General features: G+C 39.8%; 1 protein-coding gene across 3 annotated transcripts in view; it reads left to right on the top strand.

Moving 5' to 3' along the window:
* The window catches only part of KCNIP4 (potassium voltage-gated channel interacting protein 4), a 242,555-nt gene that overhangs the window by 138,950 nt on the left and 83,958 nt on the right, over window positions 1-19,647 (top strand). The window contains exon 2 of one of the 3 annotated variants that reach the window (XM_068975027.1): window positions 14,905-14,925. The exons of the other annotated variants lie outside the window; for them this stretch is intronic. Within the exon in view, the coding sequence (XP_068831128.1) occupies window positions 14,905-14,925 (21 nt within the window). The remainder of the gene's footprint in view (window positions 1-14,904; window positions 14,926-19,647) is intronic. 3 annotated transcript variants of the gene reach the window in all.

Below are 19,647 nucleotides of genomic sequence, written 5' to 3'. Positions count from 1 at the left end.
GTAGTGGCCTTCTTTGTCTCTTTTCAGAGCCTTTGTTTTAAAGTCTATTTTATCTGATATGAGTATTGCTACTCCTTCTTTCTTTTGGTCTCTATTTGTGTGGAATATCTTTTTCCAGCCCTTCACTTTCAGTCTGCATGTGTCCCCTGTTTTGAGGTGGGTCTTTTGTAGACAGCATATATAGGGGTCTTGTTTTTGTATCGATTCAGCCAGTCTTTGTCTTTTCGTTGGGGCATTCAACCCATTTATGTTTAAAGTAATTATTGATAAGTATGATCCCGTTGCCATTTACTTTATTGTTTTGGATTCGAGTTTATACACCCTTTCTGTGTTTCCTGTCTAGAGAATATCCTTTAGCATTTGTTGGAGAGCTGGTTTGGTGGTGCTGAATTCTCTCAACTTCTGCTTGTCTGTAAAGCTTTTGATTTCTCCTTCATATTTGAATAAGATCCTTGCTGGGTACAGTAATCTGGGCTGTACGTTATTTTCTTTCATCACTTTAAGTATGTCTTGCCATTCCTTCCTGGCCTGAAGAGTTTCTTTTGAAAGATCAGCTATTATCCTTATGGGAATCCCCTTGTGTGTTATTTGCTGTTTTTCCCTTGCTGCTTTTAATATTTGTTCTTTGTTAATTTGATTAATATGTGTCTTGCAGTGTTTCACCTTGGGTTTATCCTGTTTGGGACTCTGGATTTCTTGGACTTGGGTGATTATTTCCTTCCCCATTTTAAGGAAGTTTTCAACTATTATCTCCTCAAGTATTTTCTCATGGTTTTTCTTTTTGTCTTCTTCTTCTGGGACTCCTATGATTCGAATGTTGGGGCATTTAACACTGTCCTGGAGGTCTCTGAGATTGCTCTCATTTCTTTTAATTCGTTTTTCTTTTTTCCTCTCTGATTCATTTATTTCTACCATTCTATCTTCTACTTCACTAATCCTATCTTCTGCCTCTGCTATTCTACTATTTGTTGCCTCCAGAGTGTTTTTGATCTCATTTATTGCATTATTCATTATATTACTGACTCTTTTTTTATTTCTTCTAGGTCCTTGTTAAACCTTTCTTGCATCTTCTCAATCCTTGTCTCCAGGCTATTTATCTGTGATTCCATTTTGATTTCAAGATTTTGGATCATTTTCACTATCATTATTTGGAATTCGTTATCAGGTAGATTCTCTATCTCTTCCTCTTTTGTTTGGTTTGGTGGGCATTTATCCTGTTCCTTTACCTGCTGGGTATTCCTCTGTCTTTCATCTTGTTTATATTGCTGAGTTTGGGATGGCCTCTCTGGATTCTGGCAGCTTGTGGAGTTCTTTTTATTGTGGAGTTTCCTCACTGTGGGTGGGGTTGTACAGGTGGCTTGTCAAGGTTTCTTGGTTAGGGAAGCTTGTGTCGGTGTTCTGATGGGTGGAGCTGGATTTCTTCTCTCTGGAGTGCAATGAAGTGTCCAGTAATGAGTTATGAGATGTCAGTGGTTTTGGAGTGACTTTGGGCAGCCTGTATATTGAAGCTCAGGGCTGTGTTCCTGTGTTGCTGGAGAATTTGCATGATATGTCTTGCTCTGGAACTTGTTGGCCTGTGGATGGTGCTTGGTTTCAGTGTAGGTATGGAGGCATTTGATGAGCTCCTATCAATTAATGTTCCCTGGAGTCAGAAGTTCTCTGGTATTCTCAGGATTTGGACTTAAGCCTCCTGCTTCTGGTTTTCAGTCTTATTTTTACAGTAGTCTCAAGACTTCTCCTTCTATACAGCACCATTGATAAAACATCTAGGTTAAAGATGAAAAGTTTCTCCACAGTGAGGGACACCCAGAGAGGTTCACAGAATTACATGGAGAAGAGAAGAGGGAGGAAGGAGTTAGAGGTGACCCGAATGAGATGAGGTGGAGTCAATAGAGGAGAGAGCAAGCTAGCCAGTAATCACTTCCTTATGTGCCCTCAACTGGACTGCTCAGAGTTGTTCACGGTGTTATACAGAGAAGAGAAGAGGGAGGAAGGAGACAGAGGTGCCAGGAGGATAAAAAGGGGGAATGAAAAGGAGAGAGACAAATCCAGCCAGTAATCAGTTCCCTAAGTGTTCTCAACCATCTGGAACACACAGAGATTCACAGAGTTGGGTAGAGAAGAGAGGGGGTAGGGAGGAGACAGAGGCGACCTGGTGAAAAAAAAGGAGAGTCCAAAGGGAGATAGAGCAGTCAAGCCAGTAATCTTGCTCCCAAGTAAAAATGGGTACTGAAGATTGGGTTCTTAAAGGTACAAAATTGGTAACAAATACCAAAAAGCAAAGATTAAAAATCTAGAGTAGAGTTTGGAATTTCAAAAATACAATATTAAAGAAAATAAGAAAAAATAAATAAAGTCACAAAAATTATTAAATATATATATATATGAAGTTTGCTTTAAAAAATATGGTTTGGTTTTTTTTTTTTTGCAAAGTAATAGTAGGTTATAAAAGTGAAAAGTAAAGTAAAGGAGTAATAGAGGACTTAAAATTTTAAAAAAATTTTAAAAAAAAGAATGATCGTAAACATAGTAAAAATATATCTAGGACTTTCTCTGGTGTTGTTGTGGGCAGTGTGGGGTCAGTTCATTTCGGATAGTTCCTTGGTCCAGCTTATATTTCTCGAGATCTATAGGCCCCTTCCTATGTAGTCGGTACTAATGACAGGGCTTTAATCTGTTGCACCTGTCACTTCCAAGGTGGTTCCCTCTGTTTTAGCTTCTTCTGTTTGCTGGTCTCTTCAGTGTCTGATTCCCGCCCTGACACAAAGAGGGCGGTGGTGGACACTTTTTTTTAGGCTCACTTGTTCATTTGCACTGTGGGGAAGGAGGGACGCTGCAAACAAATGATACTGCCGTGTGCTCGCGGTGTCTCAGCCACACTGGGCCTGCCCCTACTCACGGCGGGTGTGCCCTCCCTGCTCACACTGCTCAGGCTCTAGGTTGCTCCGCCAGGAACCGTCCGAGGCCAGCCTTGGGCTGCATGCACCTCCCAGGTCTAAGCCGCTCAGGTTCAGGAACTTGGGTAGTTCTCAGAGGCGCAGACTCGGTTGGGCCTGTGTTTTGTGCCCTTCCCAGGTCTGAGCAGCTCAGGTGATGAGGTGTTTGGCGAGTGCGATCACTGTAACTTATTACCTCCCCCATCCTTGCTGCTCGGTTTTCTAGGTGTAAAACCGGCTCACGTTCTCAGGTGGATGTTGACTGTCCAGAACCCCAAGAAGTCTTAGTTAGCAAAGAAGCCTGCTTGCAGTTCAGTAGATAATGTCTCTCTGGGGCTGTGATTGTCCCCTTCCGGCTATGGCTGCCTGTCACCAGAGGGGGATGGTCTGCAACCGGCTAGTTCTGTTGAGTCCTTGTTCTGTGCACAGGCCTGGCGGTATCTTAGGGCTTTTCGCGTGGTAGCTATCCCACAGTCTGTTTTGCTAGCCCAAGTTAGTTCACTCAGATTGCCCTCGGGGCATTCAGGCCTGGTCCTTACTCTAAGCAATGTAGCCCTCGCCTCCCTGCCCAGCCCCCGCTTGCTAGTGGTGGGTGCAGGCATCTGCGCTGCTTCTCCGCTGGGGGAGTTACCATTGGGCTCGTAATCTGTGGGGTTTAATTATTTATTTATTTTTCCTCCCTGTTATGTTGCCCCCTGTGCTTCCCAGGCTTGCCACAGACTCGGCAGTGAGAGTGTTTCTTGGTGTTTGGAAACTTCTCTCTCTTTAAGACTCCCTTCCAGGGAAGGAGCTCCATCCCTACCTCTTTTGTCTCTTTTTTTGCCTTTTGTATTTTTTCCTACCTCCTTTCGAAGACATTGGGCTGCTTTTCTGGGTGTCTGATGTCCTCTGCCGGCATTCAGAAGTTGTTTTGTGGAATTTACTCAGCGTTTAAACGTTCTTTTGATGAACTTGTGGGGACAAAGTGGTCTCCCCCTCCTATTCCTCCGCCATCTTAGGACTGCCTCCTAAGCCAACTTTTTCACTCTCCTCTTTCACTTTCATCAAGCAGCTTTTTAGTTCCTCTTCACTTTCTGCCATAAGAGTGGTGTCATCTGCATATCTGAGGTTATTGATATTTCTCCCGGCAATCTTGATTCCAGCTTGCGCTTCTTCCAGCCCAGCATTTCTCATGATGTACTCTATCATATAAGTTAAATAAGCAGGGTGACAATATACAGCCTTGACATACTCCTTTTCCTATTTGGAACCAGTCTGTTGTTCCATGTCCAGTCCTAACTGTACATGCTTCCTGACCTGCATATAGGTTTCTCAAGAGTCAGTTCAGGTGGTCTGGTATTCCCATCTCTTTCAGAATTTTCCACGGTTTATTGTGATCCACACAGTCAAAGGCTTCAACATAAAAGCCTTTGGCAATAAAGCAGAAATAGATGTTTTTCTGGAACTCTGTTGCTTTTTTTGATGATCCAGCAGATGTTGGCAATTTGATCTCTGTGCCTCTGCCTTTTCTAAAACCAGCTTGAACATCTGGAAGTTCACAGTTCATGTATTGCTTCAGCAATATGTGGAGTTGGGAGGCAGAAATATACAGTCTTATCACAAGTCCGTCTGCAGCTACTGATACCTTTGTGTACTGTCCTTCACAGCAGATTATCTCAACTTATCCTGAGACCATGCTGTCTTCAACCTTATCATCACTTATAAGATGGTAAACATGTTCTGAGCACCTGTGGGGCACCAGACTCCCAGACCGGTGCTTTCCAGACTTCGTGCCCACAGGAACATTTCATGAGGGAAAGGGGTCCTCAAGGAACTCTTGGTGGGGTGGGCAGGGACCCAGACTGAAGACAATGGTGCAAACAAGTGTGATGAGAGCCTTGGCCTCTGGAGCCAGCCTAGGCTGGGATCAGACGGTGAGGAATGGGCTTTGCCTGGTTGGTCCAAGAGACAGATGTCTTCCTCTGTCTGCGTGTCTGTGCCTATCTCTACCCCTCGCTCTCACACATTCTTTCTTAGAACCAGGCTCTCACCCCCAGGACGCCAATGCAGTGCCTGCCATCCTCAGTCCAGGTGAGGAGCCTGGTGTTGAGGGGGTCAGCCTCCCATCCTCAGTGTGTGTAGAATAGTAGGATAAAGACCCAAGATACTCACTTTTAATGAAACCTTTAAAACTGTTATATTTTGATTAAAATGATAAACTATTCATCAACATCTTAAAACAGTTGTATTTATATGAAAGTAGTTAAACATCCCTGAAAATAAACATCGTGAGTGCCCCCCCAATCTTTTCCCAGTCCTATATATCTGATAGCATTTCTCCAGAATATATTGTTAATATAAATGGAAAATTGGAGTAAAGATAGTAAGAGAGAATTCCTTAGCCTCTCACCATATCTTATCCCCACATTTTAATTTCTCTTACCACATGCTAAACTGGGTCTTCAAAAGTAGGCTACTAACAGAAATGAAGAATACAGTATAGTGTTTCTCAGTCTTTACTGTGCCTAGGAATCACATAAAGGATTTATTAAAACAGATTGCTGGACCCCAGTTAGAAAGATTATGATTTAGTTGGTCTGCGATTTGAGTGGAGAATTTGCCTTTCTCATGTTTCAAAGCAATGCTGATGCTGCTGGTCTGGGAACCACACATTGAGAATCACAAGTACAGCTCAAACATCAGAAACATTGGTGTCACTCAGACTCAGGTCCATATCTTATTTGTTTAAGGAGATCCCTTTGAATCCGTGGTCTCTATGTCCTTGTTTCTACAAATCGGGATAATAAAACTTCATTACATGGACTTTGCCTTGTTTTGAAGTTTTGGAGGGTTTTGTTAAATAAATTAAGATAGTAAACATGAAGTTCAGCGAAAAAAAGAATTATTATAGTGTGGCCCTAAACAGTCAACTTCAGTTTTACGTTCCATCAAAGTGAGGCAGTCATGGTTAACCCACATATCCCCCACCAGTGTTTTGGGTTTTGAGCTACATAATTATAAATTTAAAAGTATGTGGAAAGATGCAAGGTGTTAGCTATACATCAGCAATTTCATGTTACAATCATCTAGGGAACTTTAAAAACTACAAATAAATGGTACTATGCTTGGTGATTCTGATATAATTGCTCCCAGAAGAAGCTTTAGCCTCAGAATTGATAAAGCTCCCCAGGTAATTATAATGTGCAGCCAAGTTTGAGAACCACTGAACAAGATGTATAAAATTGTAGCCATAAAGTTGCTTATATCACACACTGAATTGACCTCTTTGTGATGAGTCTGATAATGGCAAATATTAATAGTTAAACTGACTACTTGGACTCTTAAGCCTTTGGTGTGTGGGATGATGTGTGTAAGTGATCTTACCTCAGATGACTCTGATTCAGTTAAATCTTGGCTGATGCTTACTAATCTTTTTTTTTAAGTCTTAATTTTTTAAAAAATCCCATTTTAATAGACTGCTAACAGAAAGTTGCGTTTGAAAAAAACTGACCTAGAAGGTCATACAAGAATCTGTATACATAACTCATAAACTTGCTTTGCTGTTCTCTTTCAAAATCAAGCATAATTTCAGTCTACACTAGGTGATAATGAATGATGTTCTGAGCATTAATTTTTCATATGGCTATGCCTTTTGGACATTTCCTCTCATTAATTAATAATTTACAGCATATTTTTCCCATTTTTCAAGGCACAGGATGAAAGATATTTGCAACTAGTTAGACAATATGTTTTGGACACCTGGCTACTTCCTGTTCCAAGTCTTTCCCTGCTTCCTTTTCTCTCACTATTTTAAATTTTAATAGGTCAAAGTATCCTTTAAATTCAAATACATCTTTGAGGTATCACTTTAATACTTGTAAATGTCATTCTTCCCTAAAAATGTTGTGTTAATAGTCTTTATATCTAAAAGTACAAGATGTCTATATTAGTTTTCTATTGTGTGTAATAAATTACCACACATTTAGTGACTTAAAGAAATGCACATTCATTATCTCACAGTTTTGAAGGTCAGGAGTCCAAAAATGACTTAATTGGGTCCTCTGCTTGGGACCTCATAAGGCTATAATTCAATTATTGGTAAAGCTACAGCTCTTTCTGGATTTAAGAGCCCTCATCTAAGCTCATATGGTTGTTGGCAGAGTTCGTTTCCTTGTGATTATATTTCTGAGGTCCTCACTCTTGTCTAGCTGTCAACCTTGGACCACTCATCTCCTAGGACAGGGGTCCATGACCCTGGGCCATGGAATGGTACCCGTCCATGGCCTGTTAGGATCTGGACTAAACAGTCGGAGGTGAGTTGTGGGCAGGTGAGTGAAGTTTCATCTGTATTTACAGCCACTTCCCATCACTCACTCACATTACTGCCTGAGATTTTTCCCATAGGAGCTCAAACCTTACTATGAACTTCACATGCAAGGGATCTAGGTTACTCACCTCTTTTGAGAATCATCCTGAAACCATCCCCTCCACCCTGGTCTGTGGAAAAATTGTCTTCTATGAAACCAATCCCTGATGCCAAAAAGGTTAGGGACCACTGTCCTAGCAGCTGTGTGTAGTCCCTTACCAATGGCCCTACCAGAAACTTTTTCATAACATGAAAGCTAACTTCTTCAAAGCCAGTAAGAGAGAGTCTCTACTCTACTAAATCAGAGTCTTATTTAAGGTAACATGATCGTGGACCTAACATCTCCCATCACCCCCTGCATATCCCAAAACTCAAGGCAAAGGGATTAAAAAGGGCATGATTTATAGGGAGTCACACTCGCATGATGTCTATCACGGTGGTGTTTGTGAGGAAAGAGAAACCGCTATGGGTTAAAATGGCTGAATTCAGTCTGAAGTAACTTTCTTTCTTTTTTTTTTTTTTTAATGTGTATTTATTTATTTATTTATTTATTTATTTTAAATTTTAAAATCTTTAATTCTTACATGTGTTCCCAAACATGAAACCCCCTTCCACCTCCCTCCCCATAACATCTCTGTGGGTGATCCCCATGCACCAGCCCCAAGCATGCTGTATCCTGCGTCAGACATAGACTGGCGATTCAATTCTTACATGATAGTATACATGATAGAATGCCATTCTCCCAAATCATCCCGCCCTCTCCCTCTCTCTCTGAGTCCAAAAGTCCGTTATACACAGCTGTGTCTTTTTTCCTGTCTTGCATACAGGGTCGTCATTGCCATCTTTCTAAATTCCATATATATGTGTTAGTATACTGTATTGGTGTTTTTCTTTCTGGCTTACTTCACTCTGTATAATCGGCTCCAGTTTCATCCATCTCATCAGAACTGATTCAAATGAATTCTTTTTAACGGCTGAGTAATACTCCATCGTGTATATGTACCAAAGCTTCCTTATCCATTCATCTGCTGATGGACATCTAGGTTGTTTCCATGTCCTGGCTATTATAAACAGTGCTGCGATGAACATTGGGGTACATGTGTCTCTTTCAATTCTGGTTTCCTCGGTGTGTATACCCAGCAGTGGGATTGCTGGGTCATAAGGTAGTTCTATTTGCAATTTTTTAAGGAATCTCCACACTGTTCTCCATAGTGGCTGTACTAGTTTGCATTCCCACCAACAGTGTAGGAGGGTTCCCTTTTCTCCACACCCTCTCCAGCATTTGTTGCTTGCAGATTTTTGGATCGCAGCCATTCTGACTGGTGTGAAGTGGTACCTCATTGTGGTTTTGATTTGCATTTCTCTGATAATGAGTGATGTTGAGCATCTTTTCATGTGTTTGTTAGCCATCCGTATGTCTTCTTTGGAGAAATGTCTATTTAGTTCTTTGGCCCATTTTTTGATTGGGTCGTTTATTTTTCTGGAATTGAGCTGCATAAGTTGCTTGTATATTTTTGAGATTAGTTGTTTGTCAGTTGCTTCATTTGCTATTATTTTCTCCCATTCAGAAGGCTGTCTTTTCACCTTGCTTATAGTTTCCTTTGTTGTGCAGAAGCTTTTAATTTTAATTAGATCCCATTTGTTTATTTTTGCTTTTATTTCCAGAATTCTGGGAGGTGGATCATAGAGGATCCTGCTGTGATTTATGTCTGAGAGTGTTTTGCCTATATTCTCCTCTAGGAGTTTTGTAGTTTCTGGTCTTACATTTAGATCTTTAATCCATTTTGAGTTTATTTTTGTGTGCGGTGTTAGAAAGTGATCTAGTTTCATTCTTTTACAAGTGGTTGACCAGTTTTCCCAGCACCACTTGTTAAAGAGATTGTCTTTACTCCATTGTATATTCTTGCCTCCTTTGTCAAAGATAAGGTGTCCATATGTGTGTGGATTTACCGCTACTATTCAACATAGTTCTGGAAGTTTTGGCCACAGCAATCAGAGCAGAAAAAGAAATAAAAGGAATCCAAATTGGAAAAGAAGAAGTAAAACTCTCACTGTTTGCAGATGACATGATCCTCTACATGGAAAACCCTAAAGACTCCACCAGAAAATTACTAGAGCTCATCAATGAATATAGTAAAGTTGCAGGATATAAAATCAACACACAGAAATCCCTTGCATTCCTATACACTAATAATGAGAAAGTAGAAAAAGAAATTAAGGAAACAATTCCATTCACCATTGCAACAAAAAGAATAAAATACTTAGGAATATATCTACCCAAAGAAACTAAAGACCTATATATAGAAAACTATAAAACACTGATGAAAGAAATCAAAGAGGACACTAATAGATGGAGAAATATACCATGTTCATGGATTGGAAGAATCAATATAGTGAAAATGAGTATACTACCCAAAGCAATTTACAAATTCAACGCAATCCCTATCAAGCTACCAGCCATATTTTTCACAGAACTAGAACAAATAATTTCAAGATTTGTATGGAAATACAAAAAACCTCGAATAGCCAAAGCAATCTTGAGAAAGAAGAATGGAACTGGAGGAATCAACTTGCCTGACTTCAGGCTCTACTACAAAGCCACAGTCATCAAAACAGTATGGTACTGGCACAAAGACAGACATATAGATCAATGGAACAAAATAGAAAGCCCAGAGATAAATCCACACACATATGAAGTAACTTTCAAGAACAGTTAATCCCACCCTAAATATTATGCCTGCAACCCAGACATCTTACGTATTTTACCAAAAGTAGAACTAGCCTTTCCTCCTGACTTCTACAAAAGATTTGATGTAATGGCCAAAGGAACCAGCAGGAGAGGAGAATTCTTTGATGGGGCATCCCCACCCTTCTTGAAGGATTTGAGACCTTCTGCACTTTAAAAATAGATTAAGGGAACTGAGGGTGAAATTATAGAGATCTACATTTTGGACAAAGAACATGTACATTAAAAGCTCTAAATCCCACTTACGGTGGAGAGGGAGAAGCTGGGAGATTTGTACATGCCTGGAAAAGAGTGGAATCCGGTGATTAGGGTAGAAAAATAAGCTGCTAATTGTATAAGGCAATTTGTCTTTTGTCACAAGCCCTCAGAGTTATTCTTGAGGCTTTTATAGACTGATTGTATGACCTTCAGCAAATCACTTCATCCCTGGAAGATTCTGTTTCCCCGTCAGCAAATTAGGGATTAAGATCTTCCCTTCCAATCATGAAGGGAGGTGGGTAATAATTGGTTTTGTACAGCTCTTGAAAGAGTCAGATAAAGCTCTTCCTTAAGTGCAAAGTATTACTCATGTACTTTAGATTCAAGGTATAAGAACAGTGAAAATGTTATTTCCTATGCCGTAGCAGAGTTTTCTGTCAGACTTCCAAGAAGCAGAGCTTTCTGAGGAGAAGGTTGTCTACAGGTCTGAGCAGATAAACATGGCTGCCCTTCTGACTTCCAAGTCTGGCATGGTCCATGTGCTCTTCTGGGCTCAAACCTTTCAACTGCCATTTCTCACCATGAGCAGATAGTTAAGCCTTTCAGGGTATCAAATTTTAATTTGAAGATTCAGGACATTAATACTGGTGTAAATGAGAAGATGATGAGAAATGTTCTGCATAATCCCTTTCATTTAGAATGTGAAAAATAGACATTAAAGTCCTTTAGTATTTTCCTCTCATTCTTCTAAGTACTAGGGTAACTAAAATTCATAAGGTAGACCTGTGATATCATCTCAAAGTATATTGCACTAATGTGACTATGCATTTATGTGACATATATACTTGGGCAATTGGATGCGTCCTGGTTTGTTTCTTTTCTATCTTAACCTAATAAGATGCCATGCAAACGGGGTGTACATTGAAATATGTAACTGTCCTATCTACAATCAGCTCTCCATTCCCCCTTGCTGGGGTAACTACTCTTAATATTCTTCTTTATTCTTCTAGATAATTTTTATAGGCATGTATTTATGTGGCTGCAGCAGAAGCAGGGGTAGATTCTTTTGACATATATCCTAAACGTTAATTATTTTTAGCTGACAATGAATAATTAATCATGAACACTTAATTTTATTTTCAAGTAACCATTATATCCATGTTGACCAGGAGTTCCCTGTTTTGGGACACTTCAGTCTAGTGGGTTGATTTTCCAACTCTCAGGCTCCTCTTCGTTTGTTTGGGAGTCCCCATAGGGAAGGCAGCAGTTTAAGGAATGCATGATATTCCATCCTTGTTCCAAAGAGGGATTTACCCTTGAAGAACCATAACAACTCTACCCAGCATTCCCCCTCTCCCTCTATGAAAGTAAATAAACAAACAAACAAAAATAAAAACTCGAGAAAAATAGAAATAAAAAGTAGACTTAAGACTCTGATTTCTGTTTAATCTATGAGCTTCCTAAAGACCATGTCCTGAGTTTGATGCACCTCAATATTCTCTACTCATAATTCCAGGCATCCGGCTCATGGTACCACGCAGTAATTGATTTTGGAATTAAAGTATTAGAACTTAATCACAGATAAAGTTCATTCCGTATCATCATATAATATCTAGATAATAGTTTTTGTTTTCATTAAGTGATATACATATGCAAGATATTTAACTGATCTTTGCCTCCTAAACCTATCTTTTCTCAATAAATGTTCTTTCCATTGGTCTGGTCACCTAGAAACTCAAATATCTTTCTGAACTCTTCCCTTAGAACCTCCTGCCTCTGATTCATCTCCACGTTGAGTCAGTTGTCCAGTCTTCATATCTCTCATATCCCCCCCTTCCTTCTCTTCTACACTTTTGTTTCTTCACACACACAGCTGCCATCTTTCACCTGCATGACCATATGGCCTCCCAGTCTCCTGGTCAACCTTGCAAGCAAAGTTCTCTAAGGACAGCACTCTCAGTCCTGCAGCAGTAACTCATCTCTGCACAAAACTGCACATATTCTGGAGTAAAATGTCAATGTGACTAGACTCCAGTTCTGGTTGCCACTGGGCAAGATACTTGACCTCTCTGGGCTTCACTTATGTCATCTGCAAAACTGGAGAAACATTATCTCACAGATAATGGAGGTAAAACACAGAGATAGAACCTGTCACATGATGACAATCCAAAAGCAGGTTTATGATCATTACTATCATCATTATTATTATATCGTTATTATTATCATTAGCACCACTGTCATCATGCTGTCTCTCTGAATCATGGTACTGCCTAGAAGCTCTTCCTTAAGGTGTCTTTGCCCACACCTTGCCCTAAGGGCACACTGGGAAATAGTGCACTTTGTTTTTGTTTGATTTTACTCTGTGTTTTGAATTATTGGAGAAACTGACGTAGTATTTCTCCTAATGACACCCTGACTGAGGTTTTGTGAAAAATAAAAAGATGTAACATAAACTGTAATGTTTTAAACATAAAATGCGACCTAGAGATGCACGTAATTTTAAAAAACAACTTGCATAAGAGCAACTCTCATAGAAAGCAAATATTTCCTAGAAGCACTTCTAAAGTCTTCTAGATTTTTTCCCACAACAGTCTTGTAAGCAACATCAAATTTTATTTTTCTCTCAAGTCACAGGAAGGCTGGTCCAGGCTGGTGGGGAAATTTTCTTCCATCAGGACATTCAGAAATCCAGGTTCCTTCCAGCACATTGCCCTGCATCCCTTGGCTGGGCTACTGGCCCCATCTGCATTGCGCAAGCTAGGTCATTTTCATGTTATTATCCTGAGGGAAGATGAAAGAGCCATAGACAGGGGAAGGCGATTGTGCCAAGTTAGATGTAACAAAAAAGATATATGTGTGTATAAATGTGTGTATGTGCGTCACTCTCATTTACATCCCCTGGGCTCAGTAGCCACATAAACTGCCAGGGGAAGCTAAGAAATCATCTCTACCTGGATAGCAGTGTATGTGGATAGAGGGAGAATTTAGTTTAGAGGAGCAACCAGTAATCTGCAAAAATCAATAAAATATTCTACTGAATTTTTCTAGAGAATCCTGCAGATTTCTCAAGTTAGTTTAATTAATTCTCCTGAGATAAAGTTTTTTAGTCTGGGAGTCATGTGTCTTCTGACCTCAAACTCACATATCCCTTGAGGCATCAAGAATTTTTTAAAATAATAGTCTGTCTTCTCAGTGTGTCAAGGCTTGCTACTTCACTTAGCACAGTATCAGAAATGAATACACAGCAAGTTCAGGAGCTGCTTCCTCTAAGGGTTTATGAATACTATTTGTTGTACAAGAAACTCGGTCTTCATGACCCAGAACCCAAGCACAGTGTGGTGGTAAGATGCTATGTGGATCAACTCTAACAGTATTACTCCTTCTCATCTTTTTGGATGAACTAATTAATTCATACAAATAAATCACTGGGAGCCCAATAAATAATTTTTTTTTTCAAATTCAGTACATGTTTCTTAAAGAGCCTGCTATTCAACTTTGGGTGTCTTGTGGCTAAAATTAACAACAAATCCAGGGCACCATTCATCACTGCAAGTTGCTAGTGGTTAAGCTACCCCATAAAGTCTGATCTTTTTCCATTTTTCACAATTCCACTTCAATGTGTTCATTAATATAAACCCAAATGGCAATTATTCCAGTGATCCTGGCAGGCATTCAAATCTTCATTAAAATAAAACGTTGCCAAACTTTGTCTTTCAATGCTACATTTGAGTTGAGTGTGTTAGACTATATATCCTCAGAAATCTGTGCTGAATAATTTAGCTTGAGAGAACTACAAAGGAATGTCAAAAGAAAATGAGACAGAATCAGTAATTTCCTTAACTATGCACATTCTAATGAATTATGCTTAATTTATGACATTTCAACTCCCATAGAATTTTAGGAGATTGAGTCAAAACTTCTCATCTCAAGCTCCTCCCAGTTATGAATATTTTCCATAAACATGCATGAAGCACTGATCATTTACTGAATACTCACTATATGCCAGGTACTTTGCTAATATTGGATATGTATTTATGAATAAAAGAGAATTGTTTTCAACACTAGAGTTTGGTGTAAGAAGGATGTAGTTAATAAGAAAGGTAAAAAATAATCAACGGCAAATTGTGGTATATTTCATGAAGGAGACGGACAGAATTCTGTGAGTGAGACTCGTATGTGGGCACAGGGGACCTGGAAAGTGTGATGGTTAATTTTTGTTTGTTGACTGGATTAGGCCTTGGTGCCTGATTGTTTCCTCAAACACCAGTCTAGATGTTGCTGTGAAGCTATTTTTGTAGGTGTGATTAACATCTACAGTCAGTTGACTTTAAAATGGATGACCTTTGATAATCTGGTTAGCATCACTCAATCAACTGAAGTACTCAAGAACAAAATCTAGGGGGTTCCAGAGAAGAAGGAATTCTGCCTAAAGACTAACAGAGTTTCCAGCCTACCAGCCTGCCTGTAGATTTCTGACTTACCAGTCCCACAATCCCATGAACCAATACTTTAAAATCCACCCTCTGTCTCACTCTCTGAATTTTGTTTCCATGAAGGGCCCTAACTGATACATGCATGCATGCTCTGTCACTCAGTCCTGTCCAACTCTTTGTGACCCCATGGACTGCAGCCTACCAGGCTCCTCCGCCCATGGGATATTCCAGGCAAGAGTACTGGAGTGGGGTGCCATTGCCTTCTCCGTCCTACTCCACTAACTGATACAAAAGGTCTTTACTAACTCTAGGTGTTTTATGTAAGCCCTAAGGAAAGGATCATTCATGAAAAGAGCAAAGAAAGAGTTGTCCCCAGTCGAAGAAACAGCAAGAGTGAAAGTCCTAAGAAAGGGGAGGTTAACATGATTGAGGTTGAAGGAGAGAGGGATTCATAAGATGAGGCCATCCCCAGGTGGGCATGGAGCAGGTCACATAGAGTCTTGTAGGCTAGATTTTTTTCTGAATATAGTAGGAAGCCACTGATTGTTTAAGTAGGAGACTGACATGACCTGTGCTTTTAAAACACTCTATTTGGCAGTAAAGGGTTTGATCAAGGGGGTAGGATAAAGAAGAGAAAAGCAGTAAGAAAGATATTGCAGGAGTCTAGACAAGATATGATGGTGAATTGGACTGAAAATTGTGGTATTTCAGATATAAAGGAGGTTGAGGAATGAAAGTGTCTGATCTGTATTTTCAAAATAAAAATGACAGAATTTGATGATGGATTGAAGGTGACCAGTAGAAAAAGAGTAACAATGAAGATGATTCCAGGTTTTCTGACTTACACAAATGGAAAACACTTGCTAAGAAACAGAAAATTGGGAGAAAAAAGTTGAGTGGGTCAGGGACCAAAAGTTCAGAGTTAGTTTGTCTCATAAAATTTTATGAATTACTATGGTTGGTAGCTGGGACTAAAGATATAAAGTTAAGAGTCACCAGCATATAGGGTCATGAGAATAGATGGTTAGCAGCAACTATAGCAAAAATGATAAGTATTGAGTACATATGATGAAAAAACTGTTTTCAATGTGCTTTAGAGGTAATTAATTCCCTGAATAGCCCTATAAAGTTAAGTTTTATAATATATGATAAATAAAGAAACTGAAGTACCGAATGTTTAAGTAACTTTCCTAAGGTCACATAGATAGCAATGAACAAGTCTGGAATTTGGACCAATGCACTTTGGCTTCAGGGCCCATGCTCTTATTCACTGGGAATGACTGGAAAGAGAAAATAGAGAATTCAGGCTTAGGATGTGAACAAGGCAAAGACAGTTATATATATATATACACACACACACACACTGAAGAAGCACAGAGAGAATACAGAATCCAGGAGAATACAGAATCACGTCAGCCTAGAGACCATACTCCTCCAGGAAATATGTTGAATGATGCCAAGCAGGCAAGAAAGAAAACAAGAAAGATAGAGAAGTGTCTATATCAGTAAAGGCTCTGGGATGGTAAGCAACAGAAACCTAGCCTGGCTAAGAAGAAGGGTAAAAAAAGAAGTCCTTGGAAGCATCTATGGCAGCTCAGAGAATTGAATGAAGACACGAGCACCCAAGCGCTGTAAGAGAGAAGCACATGGGAAGCTCCAGGGAAGCAGTCAGGAGTGAAGTAGTGATGGTGCCCAGTGTTCACCGACCCACAACTGCATCACATCTCTATCCAACACTACTCATTTTCTATGTTTTAGCCATGCTGGACTCCTTTCAGTTTCCTAAGTGCAAATTCTTTCCAGAGAAATAACCAAATTCTGATCCCTGCAGGAAGAAATGTGGAGGCGGGACCTTTGCTTGGTTGGAAGAGTTGGGAGCACAAAACATCCCCTGCCCTTGGCTGTGTTCTCCTTTCCTCCCCAAATCCCTGTCTACAGGCTGCATTTCTTTTTTAGACATTACTGGAGGGAAAAAAATCACTTGTGGTAAAGAGCTTCTGATTTTTTTCTGCTCTTACAGTCTTTTCACACGTTATTTTCTGAAACACACTTTCCCTATTATTTAGTATGGATGGCTCCTCCTAATGCTTCCAATAGCATCTCAAATCTTGCCTCCGCTGATCACCTGTCTATGTATTACAGGTCTATGTAGGTCAAATCACTCCTCCCAAATATATTCTATCACTGCACCCAGCTTGTTCCTTTCTCAGTATTTATGATCATCTGCAATAATTAATTAACTTGTTTATTTGTTTTCTGAACCCCTATGAGATGGGATATTAATGAGGGCAGGACCACTGACCCTTGGGTCACCCACTTATACTCAGTACCCAGTAATTTTCCTGGGACAGAATAGGTTTTTAATAGGTATGTTGCTTGAATAAATGAATATGTTCAAGACAGCTCAGACAGCTCCCTCCTTAACCTTGAGCAGGGTTGTGGGCACTCTGTAAAGGGACCCAGGGGCTAGTCTCAGCCTCAGGGGATTCCTCTTGGCTAATTCCTCCCTTTAGAACCTGTTCACCATGTTATGGTATCTCTGTTCTCCATCTCTGGGTTCTGGGTTCTTTACCAACCTTTCAGGTGAAGTCTCTGTGGCGATCTGGATTGTGGATCCCCTCACAAGTTACTTTCTAGGTATTCTTGTGTCCCCAAACCTGTAGCCCTTCACAGGACATTCCCCTTCTTCACCAAATATGTAGTTTAGGGGTGCTTCTCTCTCTCAATGGTTTTGGAAAATGGCTTGGAACAGAGATACAAAGATGAAGAAAGTAATGGTCTGTCTTTAAACGCTTCACAAGCTAATTACAAAATAAACCTTGAGTCTAAGATCTTTCTGCAAATAAATACTCTAAGAACACCATTTGTAAACATTCTAACTTCATTGTACGTGAGGCTAACAACTTTGCCTGCCTGCTAAGTCTCTTCAGTCATATCTGACTCTGTGCAACCCTATGGACTGTAGCCTACCAGGCTCCTCTGTCCATGGGGTTCTCCAGGCAAGAATACAGGAGTGGGTTACCATGCCCTCCTCCGGAGGATCTTCCCAAGCCAAGGATCAAACCTGCCTCTCTTACATCTCCCGCATTGGGAGGTGGGTTCTTTACCACTAGTGCCACCTGGGAAGCCCAGCAACTTTGAGGAAAGAGTTAATATTTGTCTGATCAAGTTAATCACCATAAAATTAATTTGCATAAATAACTAAATTATATGGTACCAGATACCATGTTACAGAAATGGGTGGAAATATATCAGAGTTAATAGGTTAAAGAAGTTAATTTCCTATTAATAAGTTAATAGGAAAACTTCAGGAATGGAAAGGAGAAGCTGGAGAACTATCAGGGGGCAAATATGACCCACAAAGATTTTGAGAACCATCACTGAAATATCTTAAGGGAAAAAGAGAGAATCATGTCATCAGATGAAGTATGTTATTAAAATGTTAATAAAGCTTGATATATAGCATGCACTAAACATTGTCCTAAAATGCCTTCATGTACATTAAGTCATATTATTTCAAAGCCACATCAAGAGAAATGTTAACATTTTGTGAAAGAGGAAGTAAGCAAGGAGCAGCATATTTGTAAGATGACTCAGAATCACAGCGTATTTGGTGACAGAATCTGGATCAAGTAAAGCTTTAGCTTTTTGTCAATTTCATTTTGTCAGAGCAACATCTACTCATCATGAAGAAAACTTTAAACAATTTCATCTACAAATAATAAGAGGGCGCTTTTAAAAACCAATGAGGAGATGACAGGACCATTTCACTAGAACAGATAACAGTACTCCAGAAGATTAACTCATTGGCATCTTGAACCGCTTCCTAGTACTGTTCATTTTTAAAAATTTATTTATTTTAATTGGAGGGTAATTACTTTACAATATTGTAGTGGTTTGGCCATACATTAACCTAGTACTGTTCAAAGACCTTTGGTTAACAAACAGAAATGCACAGGGTGAGTATAAATAACACCTACCGAATCATTTAAGCTGATGGATCTTACCTTTTAAGCATTCAAAGAGGTCAGCAAGGAAATAAACAAAACTTTTTTTTTTCCAATATGAATTTTGAACCCCTCTAGACAGGATCATGTACAAATTTCTATTTTCATTTTTAATATATCTACTTCTATTTTAATATATCTACTGATCACCAAAAAATTCTGAAAGAAACTTGCATAAAACACATAGATAATACGACAGGTGTGACATATGTTATAGGTTTTACAGCACCAAGGAGAAAACTTACCAGAAGTGTAGGCTAAGAGAAGCAGTACTATTTTGCATCACATTTAGTCCTTAACTTCTCAGAAGCAAACTATTCAGGTTTTTTTTTGGTTTTGTTTTTGTTTTTTGCACTGGCTCTGAATAAACAGGCAATGACACTTTTTATCTTATTTTTTTCTTTCTAAGACCTCTCAGTTCAGTTCAGTTCAGTTGCTCAGTGGTGTCCAACTCTTTGCAACCCCATGAATCGCAGCACGCCAGGCCTCCCTGTCCATCACCAACTTCCGGAGTTCACTCAGACTCATGTCCATCGAGTCCGTGATGCCATCCAGCCATCTCATCCTCGGTCGTCCCCTTCTCCTCCTGCCCCCAATCCCTCCCAGCATCAGAGTCTTTTCCAATGAGTCAACCCTTCTCATGAGGGGGCCAAAGTACTGGAGTTTCAGCTTTAGCATCATTCCTTCCAAAGAAATCCCAGGACTGATCTCCTTCAGAATGGACTGGTTGGATCTCCTTGCAGTCCAAGGGACTCTCAAGAGTCTTCTCCAACACCACAGTTCAAAAGCATCAATTCTTCGGTGCTCAGCTTTCTTCACAGTCCAACTCTCACATCCATACATGACCACAGGAAAAACCATAGCCTTGACTAGACAGGCCTTAGTCGGCAAAGTAATGTCTCTTCTTTTGAATATGCTATCTAGGTTGGTCATACCTTTTCTTCCAAGGAGTAAGCATCTTTTAATTTCATGGTTGCAATCA

The sequence above is a fragment of the Capricornis sumatraensis genome, chromosome 7, assembly GCF_032405125.1.
Source record: "Capricornis sumatraensis isolate serow.1 chromosome 7, serow.2, whole genome shotgun sequence".
NCBI classification, from domain to species: domain Eukaryota; kingdom Metazoa; phylum Chordata; class Mammalia; order Artiodactyla; family Bovidae; genus Capricornis; species Capricornis sumatraensis.
This window is presented reverse-complemented; position numbering and strand designations above follow the sequence as displayed.